Here is a 13,741-nt window from a genome sequence, read left to right as displayed (position 1 = left end):
TTTCAGTGCACCGATAAGCTCTTTGTAAATGGTTGCAATCAGAAACAAAACAATGAATAAAACACGGGCTTGCATCTTCAAGCAATACATAACGCCTCTATGAATTCTGCGGTTCTTAATTTTCCAAGCATGCCTGAACCACAGCGCACTTTGTTCAGTTGTCCTTAGGTACTTTTAGTTTCATTTCGTATTTAAGTCCCATAAGGACCACCGGAAAATAGGCTATGGATGCAGTATTTGTACAAATATAAAATTATCAGCTGTGGATTGCATTATCAAGCAATTGCTATAAATAAGCGTATTATTTCTATAATTTATTTACAGGTTCTGTTGAGTTAATTTGTGAATATCCGTGTGAAGGTGGAAAGCATGGTTTTAATTGTTCGTCACGATAATACACGTAAATAAAAATCTATAAATTAAACATTCAGACGAGCCCTCAGTGCATCTATCTATCACTGTATGTTTATTTGCAGAAAACTGTGTGCTGTATCGTAAATCCGGCAAGACATGTACCTTTATGAGTGATAGTGTACATTTTTACACGGCCCCTTACTGAAAGACAGCATGCTTGTGTGTCTGCTTCATTTCCGTGTAGTAACAGAAGTTAGCCCCATTGGTTTAAACTAATTTCGGTTTCTTTCCATATTGGGGAGATTGAGCTGGGGTTCCTCTAAAATATTTGCTTGGCCGCTAACTTTAGCCGATATTGCTACACTAAGAAGGAAGTAGCTAAGCTGTGCATCGTTGTGTCTTATTAACAATAGCCAATTTGTCCTATGCAGAATTTAACTATTTGAAAACCCAGTATTTATTTACGTAGTAGCCCACTGCCTTTGTCTGTAGGTTATATCATACATGCAGATGTACGCACATGCATTTATGTAATGTTTCTATAAAATGCCTACATGAATGGGCTGGTGCCGTTTCGTGTTTGTTGTCTGTCGCGTGCTTGCTAATAATATGTACAGCTTCACGGAATCAGAATAAAATGTGAAAGTAAAGGTAATGTTTAAAGATTTAATGTCATGTATTGTAGGCGTAGGCGTCATACCTAGTAGGCTACTTGCTGTTCCTATTGAAATATATAGGTAATATGTACTGTGTTTTTTTATTTTATAGCATCGATGCTACTTGAAGCCTATGGAGCCGCAAAGTTTTATGATAACGTAAGTAGGCTAGACATTGGTGTTCTTCTTCCATACGTAAAGATGCACACATTTAAAGCACGTTTATAAAGGCTATGGGTAGTTGTGGGCAGCAAATGAAAACGCTTTCCTCATGGAAATTTTCTTGCGGATGACAATATCGTCAATGTGCCTCTTATACCGCCCCCAACAGCCCCCTCGCCAATACACAAGCATATCCCCTACCCCATGCACCCCCGCCCAGGCCCGCCGCCACCACGAGAAAAAGACCTCCCATCATTGCCATATCTAAGCAATGTACTGGCGGCGATGGGAAGGACTAGAAAAACGTGTGGGATAGCTCTTTAAGACTAATACCCTCCTCCCTGTGGCCTCTCTCTCTCTCCCCCTCTCTCTCGCTCTCTCTCTCTCTCTCTCTCTCTCTCTCTCATGCTCGCTTTGCTTTGATCTTCCCTTAACAACAGTAACGTCATAGCAGAGAGCTCTTAAGAAGAGTTTTGTCTGGAAGAGCGAAGTCCTGGAACCTCCAGAGGGCATACGCAGCAGTAGCAACGCGCAGCATCCGCGGAACTTTTACAGAGCGTTCCCTCTGAATCCTTCGAAAGCCCAAAGCTCCAGCTGCCCAAAAGACATGGAACACCAGCTGCTGTGCTGTGAAGTGGAGATCAGAAGAGCTTACCAAGACGCTAACCTACTCACTGACAGAGTGCTACAGACAATGCTAAAAGCAGAAGACACTTACCTCCCCTCTGCAAATTACTTCAAATGTGTCCAGAAAGAAATTGTGCCTTACATGAGGAAAATTGTTGCCACATGGATGCTGGAGGTTTGTGTTTTTGGAAAAAATACAACAAAACAAAAATGTATTTTGGCTACGCGTAATATTTCTCCATGATTCTGCCTCCTGACATTTCTTGCTGTGCCCTTTGGACCCGTTTTAATGTATTGGAAATATAGTTTTTTTTTCATGTAAGACAGCTACAACTCGGGCAGCTACTTCGTAATTTTCATAAAGTGTTGTCTCGGCAAACTCATATACTCTTAGGCTTGTTTTAGTCATTAATGGCTTCTGCCTTGAATGTTTATCTGCCGTTGTGCTATTAGCAATGTTACAGGGTAATATTAGCTATGTATTCCTGGCGTGTCTATGTGCTCTCGTTACTTATTTGTTTGTCTTATAAAACAGTTCTTGCAATATGATTTTTTGTTTCTTTGCCTAGACTGGAAGCTTTGAAAAATGTTTTTTTATTATTATTTTATTTTAAATCAATGTACACGTATGCAGTGCAACTCGTGCCAGTAATAGCTATGCGCCATCTTTGTTCTCGTGTGATAAAGTATTTAATATTGTAAAAAATCTGTAATAATCTATTTACTGGCATTTATGTTAGGTTTGCATCGAATACTACTTATTTCAGTCATTCCTAAAATTATATGACGGTTATGAAAATAAAACGCTTTATTTATGTTGATAAAGTTTTGTTATAGCTCAACAAACGCAGTTTACGTACAGAGTTTCTACAGATCGCTTCTGAAATGTGCTAAATATTATTAAAATGGCCAGGAAAACTCTTATAAAATGTACATAGCGTGGAAGTACACATATTTTACAACATTTACATGTCGGTTTTGTTCATATTATACGCGTCCGTATATTTTTTATTAATTTTTGAAGTTGCGTGTCATGAGGAGATCTAAATGTCGCATGGTCCCTGCGAATAAGCGGGGTCTTTTTATTTAAGTTATTTTTAGTCATTATTTACGTAAATATTCGGTATGTCGTGATATTTTGCAATAAAGCATACGCCAATGGACATTTTCATGTAATTTGTGACTACTGTAACAATTTTAAAATATTTTTAAATATTTTTTGAAAAGATGACGAACTATTAAATTCTTGCCGACTCTTGAACTGGACGCCACCTTTGTGCTTGAGAAAGGCATGCCTAGGGGAGAAAAAAGACCAAAAAAACCTTTTGACAATTTCGGAACTGCTTACTATAGTTAATGCATTTTTTGCAAAGGTTTATTTTAGGCATAGTTATAATGCCTGGTTATCATATAGGGTGCAATAGGTAGCCTAATCTATGCATTGCGTCTTATGCGTCTTATCAATAAAGAGTTTCGTATGCCTTTCATTGAGTTCATATTAAACATAGGAACTCAACGGTATATTTATTTATCTCTACTCTATAGCCTATATATGGTACAAGCCATAAGGGACGTTTGTGGACTTGCATTGTTTTAATTAATTTGTGTAAGATATCTAAAGGTGTTCTTCTTTTGATAACAGGTATGCGAGGAGCAGAAATGCGAAGAGGAGGTCTTTCCTTTGGCTATGAATTATTTGGACAGATTTTTGTCTGTGGAACCCACAAAGAAAACCAGACTACAGTTACTGGGAGCAACGTGTATGTTTTTGGCCTCCAAAATGAAGGAAACGATCCCGCTAACGGCGGAGAAACTGTGCATATACACCGACAATTCCATCCGACCCGGCGAACTATTGGTAAATTGATTTATTGACTCCTAGACAATTTGCAACATGCAATTCAGCATATTATATTTCATAATATCATTCCACGTTTTGAAGCCCAAACATAATATCATCACACGTTCTCTTTTTTGTGAGGGGGGGGGGGGGGGGCACGTTGCATAACATGTTAAAATTGTATTTTAACTTAGGCTATTCTTTGGTGGTCTACATACTCATTGGTTAAAACTGTGTGTGTCTTTGTTGCCATTTACATGTATAAAATCAACCGCAACTTCAGAATTTGAAGAGGCTTCCTTAATAGGACTGTAGGGCTACTGTGGCCCGGTCGACTGTACCATATTTCAAGCTGCAGAGCGACACTACCCTCTAGCGGTGTAAATGTGTATTTGTATTATACTTTTTCTTTTTCTTTTTCCCTTCGTAAAACAAGCCGTTGCGCTCACACAAATCTTTTTTCCCTTTTCCCAACAGCAAATGGAACTACTAGCATTGAATAAACTGAAATGGGATCTAGCCTCTGTAACTCCCCACGATTTCATTGAACATTTCCTCTCCAAACTGCCCCTCCACCAGGACACCAAGCAAATCCTACGCAAGCACGCCCAGACATTCGTGGCTCTATGTGCAACAGGTATGCATGGGAGTCACCTGGTCATCTGCTAAAGCCGCTGTCCCCTGGTGCGCGATGGCGAGCGTTCTGTCCTCTTTTTGTCTCTGCCGTCATGGCTTTTGTGCAGGGCAAATGACTTAGGGTGATGTTGTGTGTTTCCCCTGAGATGTAGGAGTGGATTACTAAAAAAAAAAAAAGGTTCCGAAAGGTAAGCAATTCAATTGATATTCCCCAAGGAAATGCCCGTTTCCTTTGGTTTAAAGTGTGTGTACGATGGCATGATTTGTGGTGTATTATTTGGAGTGGTAAAAGTCAGTTCCGGCTATTTCATATCCTGCTGTTTATCTCTTCATTTCGAATGATTTGTTTGCCAGATTGCAATGGCAGTTACCACCCATATCCATTTTACCTTCACATTTAAGTCATTATTGCTACAGTGGTCCTGCGTTACGTGCTGGTCTTGAGTTATGCGTTATATATCACCCAAGCATGAAGTAGAACATAGCTATCACCCTTTGCAAACCTTGTGCAATCCCCATTAACCGCTGTAGTGTGCATCTTGTATGAATTTATTAGTCCTGGATCATTGTACAACAATGAGTTTAATACTAGTGGATGAGGGCTTAATTTCGGAATGAAGGCATTGCAAGAATTCTGCCACTAGGAGCAGCAGTCTTCTTGTTCATATGACTGTATAAAGGCAGAACGATTTGGGTGCAGTTGAGTATCGTATCTGCCTCGCTCCCTCTAAGTTGATAATGGTGGACAGAAGCAGGGCGGGGGGGGGGTGCATGGTTATTGTGTCACATGGGGCAGGCATGTCTTATCGCTGCCGAGCCCTGCAGCCCACAGCGTGGCCAGGGCCCTGTAGCCCGGGCCAGGGCCCTTTCCGACGGCCTAACAGCAGATGAAAGGGCCTCGGAGAGGCGTCCGGTCAGAGCGTACGGCGGCACACTGCGCCCGTTTCCACTCCTTCCCAAATCCTCTAAGCCCCCGCCGAAGGCTGGCGGGTGGAAGCTTGGCTTCTGGGGAGCACCAGGAATTTCACTCAAGGTGATCTGAAGGAGCATTCCTCCTGCTCAGCTTTTGAATCCCCCCCCCCCCCCCCCCCCCCCCCCATCCTCCTCCTCCTTCTTTAAGAGGAGTGGATTTGTGTGAAGGAAGTTCTTTTGTGCCGCGCTAGGTCAGAGGCAAGGCTTTGCTCGTGGTGCTGCTCAGAGTTAGCACTTAATTGAGGGAAAGGAGCAAGCTCTGGCAAGGCCCTGTCGTACGCTGTCTGTGGCTTAGAGAGAAAGGGTCAGTCCTCGGGAGGGGGGGAGGCTGGGTGCAATTGAAGGGGGACAGGGGAGAAAACCTGAGCTATAATGAATGGTGAAAGTTGGTGTGAAGCAGAGCTGTGGTTTTTAATTACAAGAGAGGCTGCACAAAGCCACACAGACAAATTAGGACTAGTCGTATTGCGGGGGGGGGGGGGGGGGGGGGATCGTACGTTCTGATAAATGCACTAAATTAAAGAAAAGTCCCTCCCTCAAATCTGAGAAATTGTGAATAAGGAAAACCATTAAGACTTACTGGGAGAGGGACCCACAGCACCCCTGGCTGTATGGAATGTGGCAGGGGAGTCTAGCCTCAGGGGCATTGAATAGGTAACTACAGCATTTGTCCCTTGGATAGGTTTTGTTTATATATTGGCTGTTTTTTATGTTTTCTCTTTGTTATTTGTTAATCAGCACCACCCCTACCCACCCTTCTGAATGCTAATTGCATTATTATTGTATGCTTTGGTAGTGTAATGCCCTACTGATGGTCTTGACAATGAGTTGAGTTGGAGTGAGTTGCATTTAGAGAGAGGGAGTACCCACTGCAGTTCCTGTATTTCTGTTTTCGTTGTGGAGTGAACTATGGCCTTGGTATGCAGCCAGTTCCAACCTGTTGCACCCTCGGTCTCTGAAACCGAATGTCTCTTTGATTTACGTCAATGAAAAATTTCCAGTGCAGGAGACAGGGGCATGCTCACTTCAACTCTGCTGAGAGACGGCCAGGGCTCCAGTCCCGCCCCAGCTCATGCCCTCCCCCATTTTGGGAGGAGCCTTGGATACGTTGGCGGGGATGTGGGCTAAGTCAGAGAGGGCCTCCGTAGCCTTTGTGCCAATGTCAGGTCTAGTTCATCACATCCCATACTCCACCCTCCCTGGGCTCTTGGTAGTGTAGAGTGGCCAAGGGCAGGCAACAATGGTGCCACCATCTTTGAGGGCAAGGAGGGACATCCAGTTACAAGCTTCGAGTGCCTCAAAATGAATATTCTGAAATTAATGGTTGACATACTCGGTAAATCTGTGTTCTTTCATGGGCCAAGCTATGGCTCAATGGAAAACCACTGGTGATGTTTAAGAACAAACATGGCCGGATTGTGCCAGGGGTATGTGGAGGATCTCTTGGTCCTTGATGGTGGGGAGTATAGTTCTGGGACTCCAGTATCATCATCAGTGCATTTAAAGTCACTAGAACCCATGCATGTGTCTCTTGGATGTTTTTATGTTTGAAGTCTTGGTGTTTTTTTTGTGTGAATCTGGGTATGATAGATACTCGTGTGTGCATGCGGAGGGGTATGTGTGTGTGTGTGTGTGTGTGTGTGTCTGGGAGCTGTAATGGAAAACATGGAATGAGCTCATGTGTTAATTGGGGGGTCATCCACGACCTACATTACAGACCCCTGCAGTCAGGGCCTCCCACAGCTGGTCAGCACAGCGGGACTCCCGAATGTCCCGGATTGTTCCACATTCCTCTCGGACCTACCATTATGCAGCCGTACCACATGATCCAAGCCCCCGCCTCCTCCTCCCTCACCCTCAACCCCCCACATCCCGCACTTTAAAGCAGCTACACAAGCAGAAAAATGTCCTTTCTCCTCTACTCACATTTGTCCCAAACCTTAAGGCTTCTTTTACGTCCTTCACACTGTGCTGACCGCTGGCGAGGCTGTGTCTGTGCGCACGTTTGCCTCGTCGCCGGAACTCACCCCGTCTTTTCCTCTGTGTTTCCCCCATTTCAGATGTCAAATTCATCGCCAGCCCCCCTTCCATGATCGCTGCCGGCAGCGTGGCGGCTGCCTTCGAGGGCCTCCGACTGAAAAGCACGGACAACGCGCTGTCGTCCAGGAACCTCACGGAGTTCCTGGCCCGGATCATCAAGAGCGACCCGGTACGCCCCCAAGCCTCCATGCCCGTTCACAGACAAATGCATCTCTCAAAAAAAGACTGGAACTGTTTTATCAACATACATTGCGTGAAATTTACCGAACCATCCCCTTTTCTGTGCTAAGGGAGGCTAACAGGGTGAAGGGCTTAGATAAGGGTGGCAAACAAGGCCTTTCAGTTTCCTGGACACCACCACCCCCCACTCCCGTTTCTAAAGGAGCTTTAGTCATGATCGTATTTAGGTTTATTATTTGGGGGCTGGCGCAGTGTGTGTGCTGCCTGGCTGTAGGACGGTCTCTGCGGTGGGAGACAGTAGATGTGGCCCAGCAGGTTACCAGATCAGGGAAATCTGGCCAGTCAATGGGTCAGTGAGAGGGGGTTCCAATGGGACCGTCCGCATTAGAATGGCTGTGTTAAAATCCGAGGTGACGCCTCGGCCCTTTTGTGTTGCGTCGTGGAAGCAGGAGGCTCGGCCCTCGGTGGCTTTGAGAGGGGTGACTGGGGGTGGGGTGGCGAAGGGGGGTGCGAGAAAAAGCAGGGAGAATGGGGAGACCGCCAGGATGCATGCAAATACTTGTGTCGATGAGGGCGACCTCTTGTTCATCAAAGTCTGTCGACATTTGGGACAATGTGGGTGAAGAGGGGGGCATCCCCCCTACCCCCTGGTCATGGGTGGTTGGAGGGTGGGGGCAGTCGTAAAAAAGGACCAGCAGTTCACTCTCAGCACATGCCTGGGTTTGCCACAGAAGGCTGGGTTATGTAGGAAGAATTCAATTGTGCTCGAGTAACTATGTCATAAGCAATCTTTAAGTTGTATAACGGCAATTTGACGTTGTTGACAAAATGGCTAAATTCTGAAATATCAACGAAGGCTGATCAAACAAGGCTTATTTCTCAGATAGCATCCTCAAAGTTTTTTTCTTTAACAACAAGAGGACTTTTGTGCAAGTTTAAAAAAGGGCATTCGATTATAACTTTTTTAAGCCTTATTTTGACATCGGCAGGGATCCAATTTCCTGTCGGCCCTTTGATCCCGGGTAATTAGAGTCCGAATCATTAGAATCAGGTCCCCGAGGGCAATCCTTACCCGGCCTGAATAGAGCCATCCCTCTTATCCTACAGCCAGTGAATTGCTTTACCTTCCATTGTTTTGGGGCCAGGAATTTGCCGGAGCAGATTGGGTTTCTGGCCTTTCACGGGGCATTGTCTTCCTCCTAATCCTCCCACACAGGAGCTCGGCAGCTTCATGTGCCCGCATTGTTCTTTTACTGGCTAGATCCACATATCAAGAGCAGAAACTCTCGTCTGATTTGATATCTATCAAGCTGTCTATATATCTATATCTATGTCTATGTACCCACATACATACCCGGCTGAAACAAAACTGCTCAAGCTAAGTTTTTTAGCCGCTGGTAGCTGGGTGACCAGCTTGGACCAGCTCTATACTCAACATGGTTTGGCCAGCTCAATATATGTTTTGAAACTGGTCATTTCAAGCTGTTTATAGCCGGATTTTACCCCAGGGTATATTTCTACATGTGAGTGCCCACAGAATGAAGGTGCTATATAAGAGCGTATGAGCGCAGAAGCGTGAAATCGAGTGATTTTGTTTTAGGGGGCTTTAACTCCACGCAGCATAACAGCGTCACAGTGGCATGGAAAAATGAGGAATAGAGGAACTGACAATGCACCGGTGAATAGTGTCCACTTCTGAAGCGGGAGTGAAAGAATGCGGCAGGCCTCTGGCCTTCCCTCCACGCTGGCCCATTCACAGTCAGTCATGCGAGCGCTAACTCTTCTGAGGGGCCGTGTCTCCTGCCCCGGTGGCTTCTGGGACCGGGGCCTTGCAGAGGTCAGAGGGGTGTCAGACAACGTCTCCGCGCTGGCCGGCCCACGATGTTGTTTGTAAATTTTTGGGGCCTTAGAGGGAGGTCAGAGAGATGTCAAGACAACAGTTCACTCTGCACGGGCTGAGCCATTATGGTATTTGTAAATATGCAACCGTGAACCTGCGGTGTGGTAGTTTGGCTTGTTTTCATCCGAGAGTGTACTCAGAAAAGCTGGTCAGCTTTCAGTGACGTAATTAAAGGGCAACCGCTGCATTGATGCAAATACAGGGATACACATTTACGTTTGCTTTTACATAGATCACAAGTTTGTTCAATAATGTTAAATAATCTCTTTCCCCCTCTCTCTCTCTCTCTCCCTCTCTCTCTCTCCCGCAGGATTGTCTTCGGGCATGTCAAGAGCAGATCGAGTCCTTACTGGAGACCAGCCTCAGGCAGGCCCAGCAGCACAGCGTCTCCTCGGAAACTAAGACGGTGGAAGAGGAGGCCGACCTCTCCTGTACTCCCACAGACGTGAGGGACGTGAATATTTGAGCAGGCCAATCAGGCGCTGGGGGGGGGTTTTGGGGGGGGGGGGTTCCCCGCCCTCGGCGAGATCGCCACGGAGAACTCTTCAGGAAGAGGATCTTGTTGCCCCCGGCAACTGCCCAACACTCACGCTATCACAGTCACCCACCGGCGTGCACGGCCCCCAGCGGAGCGGCGCGGGCGAAATGCCACGCCCCGCTCCGCCCGGGCGGCCAGCGCTGAAGAAGGGATCGAGGCTTTGCTTCTTATCATCACCGTCACTCTCCCTTCCTACCCTTCGGCCTGTGGATAAAAAAACGATAACGAAATCGCCCTCATTTTGTTTTAAGTAACAATACGACTTTATTGAAAAAAAGATAAAAAATAATATTTGTGCAACTTACAATACGCCACACACACAAAAAATGACATTTACACCAGAATTTATTTTGTTTTGTTGTCATTTTAGAGACTTTGTGCCTATGAATTTATCATGCAGGAAAGTGGGTTGATGTCATTCTTCAGCTTGTCAAACCATTTTTAAATGAGAAGATGTCTGTTGTTTTCCTGCTTGCTTAGATAGTATGTTGTTACACTTCTAAAAAATTCCCTTTTGTTTTGCAGTCTAGGCCTCTGTGTATCTGCTTGCTCACGCGTTTAGTCACTTTATTACATTGTTGTCTAGACTATTTAAATTCACTGTCCTTAGTGTTTGTCCTCTTCAGGTTTTGAAATGGTATTGTAACCCCTATAGCATATTTTTGTTTAGCATACGTCGTTATATGTTATTCCTTTGAAGGCTGTGGATTACTAGTGCTTTTTGCTTGTGAGATGTAACCATTAACACTGCCTGTGTGAGTCTGGCTTCACCCACACATTCAAATCTTTATGTATTTTAGTGGTATTTTACTGCTACCTATAACTTACTCTGTACAGCCAGCCAGCAGCAAGGCACAAAACAATAAGCTGACTTATCATTAAGCTTCAATCCACAGCCTGGCTTTGTAGAAATCATTCTGTCTTATTTTCTGAAACCATTCCATTTAAAAGCACTTTCAGTCAGTTACGCAGCGCTGGCTATTTTGACAACCATGCAGGACGTTCAGAGAGAAGAAAATGGAATGGTTTAGGAGTAAGGGCAGGCTAGCCTTTGGGCCACGGAGCTGGTTTCTCTTTAACTATGGTGTTATCCGGAGAAAGCCCACCGTTGGGAAGCCCCCACATACCCTGTGCATGTGTAGTTCCAGTCCCGGCATTCCAAGCTCGCCTATTATTTCCTTAATGTCGGAAAACAGATCACACACAACGCGGCCCCCACAAGTAGGGACGGCGTGTGTACAACTGAGGGCACAGCTTTGTATTTCCTATTGCCTGAATTGCATTGGAAGCTTAAGCGTTTGCAACACTAAAGTGTGTAATTTATAGTTATATAAAGACTAATGACTATTTATTGCAAAAATGCTCTCCTCTCAAGGCCAGTACAGCGAATGAAAGGATGCTTAGTTCTTCTTTAAATGATTATTTGAACCTGCTAATCACATGATCGTTTGCGGACTGTTATAGGACAGGGTTTGTTCAATGCAATGAGAGCTTCATGCTGCTGGGCCCTGCTTAAGAGAGGTGTTAGAAAATGTACAATAAACAGCATAGTTAAACCTTGTACATAACTGGTGTACTTAGGGTGGGGGAACAAGAGAAAGGAAAAAAGTTTTTTTTTTTTTCAATGTGTTTTCCCAACCTTCAAATTAAAAAACTTTAATGTGGCTAAAAGAGAATTTTTGCACAAACTTGGAAGATGTTATTTTTGTCATATTTCTAGAGAGAAGTGTTTGGGGTTAAGCTGGAGGGGAAAAACCGTTGAAGTTTGCTGAGGGGAGGAGAAAGGAGATGGTGTGGTGTGAGCGCATTGCTGCCGAATCAAGGTGTTGATTGTACAATGAGAATAAAAATGGGAGTGTACACTCCTCATATTGAGCTGCTATGGAGATATTCCCAGCAAAGTATGATGACTTTTAAATGAAAAATGGAAAAAAAAATGAAAAAAGAAAAAACAATGCTTTTTTTCTTGTATCTAAGTGTTTTTTGCTGCTATTTGTGGATCATTTTTATTACAATGTCAATATACTGCCATGTAATAGATTTTAATTTTCTCATAGAAAATTGTGATTTTATTGACATCTTTGTTTTTGTAGTTTTTTTTATGTGATCAGTTTTTACTTAATGTGATTTCTGCGCTATTCCAAAAAAAGGAAAAAAAGAAAAAAAAAGTGAAAATAGACAAGGTTCCTGTTTTTTTCACGATACCTCATTCAACAGTCAAGACTTATTGTTAATGTAGTCTGGGTTATTGCTTTTATTTTTAATTCTATTTTATTTTGTTTATTCAGTGCCTGATAATTCTGTCTTCAGCTGCAAATTAAATGCATTTATCATTATCCAAATGGGTCCTGCAGGGAGAGAACAGGGAGTGTTGATTGAAACTGGTGCCATAGCAAACCTGATTATATAACTCTTTGAGTTTTAAACTGTTTCATTGAAAGAGACTGTATCCCCCATATTAGGCCATTGAAGGCCCCCCCTTTATATTTATAAAGCTTTTGTACAAATTCAAAGCAGATATGATGGGATTTGTAAATGCCATGTCTACTTCTAAAGCCATAGTATGTTTTTGTGATAGTAACTTAACACAGTGATATGTACCTGGTTTGGTCTTGTCTTCAATGCAGGTGGCCAGAGACATGGCATTTGTAACTGAGTGTATTTTACTGCACAATAAATTTGGAGTAGATTCCATCGATACCATCACTATTTCTTTTTCTCCCTCCTTAATTTGAGAACGTCAGTTACTGTCAGCGAATTTTCCTTTCACGGGGCGTCCAGTGTTTATTTAGCGAGATCAGTATGGAGGGAGGAGTTATAAGCGTCCTCCGTCTGGTGAGAGAAAGACTTTCACAAGCTAGCAAAGTCCTTGCTTCGCCGGCAGGAGTCCAGTTAACCACAGATATGGTGCTGCTATATGTTTTGCTAGGAAGAGCAGGAGGAAGAGGACAGAAAATGATGGAACATTCTGACTGCTTGTAAAGCTGTTATTTAAGTTGGGACCCAGGGGACTTGAATATTTAATTTTCGGTCCAGGATCAAGAATATTTGTTACCTCAAGAAAAAAAGAGATGAAAAATGATATTTGTGACACCTGTTTATTGAAAAAAAAAACTGTCAATAAGAAAACATTGCTCTTTCAGTGTTTTCACTGTATGTCCATCTTGTGAAAGAGAAAGAGAACAAATCATGGTTCACGCATCAAATGTGGCAATACGGCCCCTCTTGGCCCAAAATCACTGAGGGACACTGCGTAATCGGACTTCACATCCCTAACGAATAGTCAGCGGTTTTAACTTCACTTATGGTGTGCTGCCTGGACTGCAGTCTGCTCTGGGCTAGGTTTCTCAGTGCCATTGTCCGGGCACTGAGTTTGAAGGCCAACGGTTGACTGCAGTTCCAAGATGCAACAGAACTCATAAAACATGACCTTTTTTTTTTTTAATCTTTTTTTTTTTTACAGTCGCTGGTCTGAAATGCACAACATTTTACTCACAGACCTGTATTGAACATGTTTGGAATGTTGGCATAAAACAGAATTAAAAATTAAAATTCCAAAAACCGTCATCTCTCTATCTCCTGTGATTCTGTATGTCATTGTTAACACTGTTCCATTGTTTCTCTTTATAAGCAGTACACCAGACACTTAAGCACACTTAGGTCTTAGAGGTCTTATCAACTTAAGATACAAAAACACACACATACACACAAACATTTGCATTTACACAATGGACACATAGAAACACACACATACATGTACACACCAAACATATACATAGGAATGCAATTTTTTAAAACTTAAACACAATGGAATAACACATGCATCACATCTTAAT

General features: G+C 43.5%; 1 protein-coding gene across 2 annotated transcripts; it reads left to right on the top strand.

Annotated features, from left to right (window-relative positions):
- The first annotated feature begins 713 nt into the window (after positions 1-713).
- ccnd1 (cyclin D1) lies at positions 714-13,472 on the top strand. Of its 2 annotated transcripts, XM_061245566.1 has the most exons (7): positions 714-1,005; positions 1,123-1,169; positions 1,613-1,974; positions 3,442-3,657; positions 4,117-4,276; positions 7,308-7,456; positions 9,678-13,472. In XM_061245566.1, exons 3-7 carry the CDS (start codon positions 1,780-1,782, stop codon positions 9,831-9,833), a joined length of 876 nt encoding a protein of 291 aa, XP_061101550.1. In that variant the 5' UTR covers positions 714-1,005; positions 1,123-1,169; positions 1,613-1,779; the 3' UTR covers positions 9,834-13,472. The 2 variants fall into 2 exon arrangements, with proteins under 2 accessions (XP_061101550.1, XP_061101549.1); XM_061245565.1 differs by lacking the exons at positions 714-1,005; positions 1,123-1,169 and having other exon boundaries at positions 1,436-1,974.
- Positions 13,473-13,741: the final 269 nt, after the last annotated feature.

The sequence above is a fragment of the Conger conger genome, chromosome 6, assembly GCF_963514075.1.
Source record: "Conger conger chromosome 6, fConCon1.1, whole genome shotgun sequence".
Lineage (NCBI taxonomy): Eukaryota > Metazoa > Chordata > Actinopteri > Anguilliformes > Congridae > Conger > Conger conger.
The sequence above is the reverse complement of the archived record's forward strand: the minus strand, read 5'-3'. Positions and strand labels throughout refer to the sequence as shown.

Excerpts from the sequence above, each read along its gene's own strand:
- ccnd1 (XM_061245566.1), top strand. The coding sequence starts at position 1,780 with ATGGAACACCAGCTGCTGTGCTGTGAAGTGGAGATCAGAAGAGCTTAC. Across the intron at positions 1,975-3,441 it reads TTGCCACATGGATGCTGGAG|GTATGCGAGGAGCAGAAATG; the intron begins GTTTGTGTTTTT and ends TTTTGATAACAG. Across the intron at positions 7,457-9,677 it reads GGATCATCAAGAGCGACCCG|GATTGTCTTCGGGCATGTCA; the intron begins GTACGCCCCCAA and ends TCTCTCCCGCAG.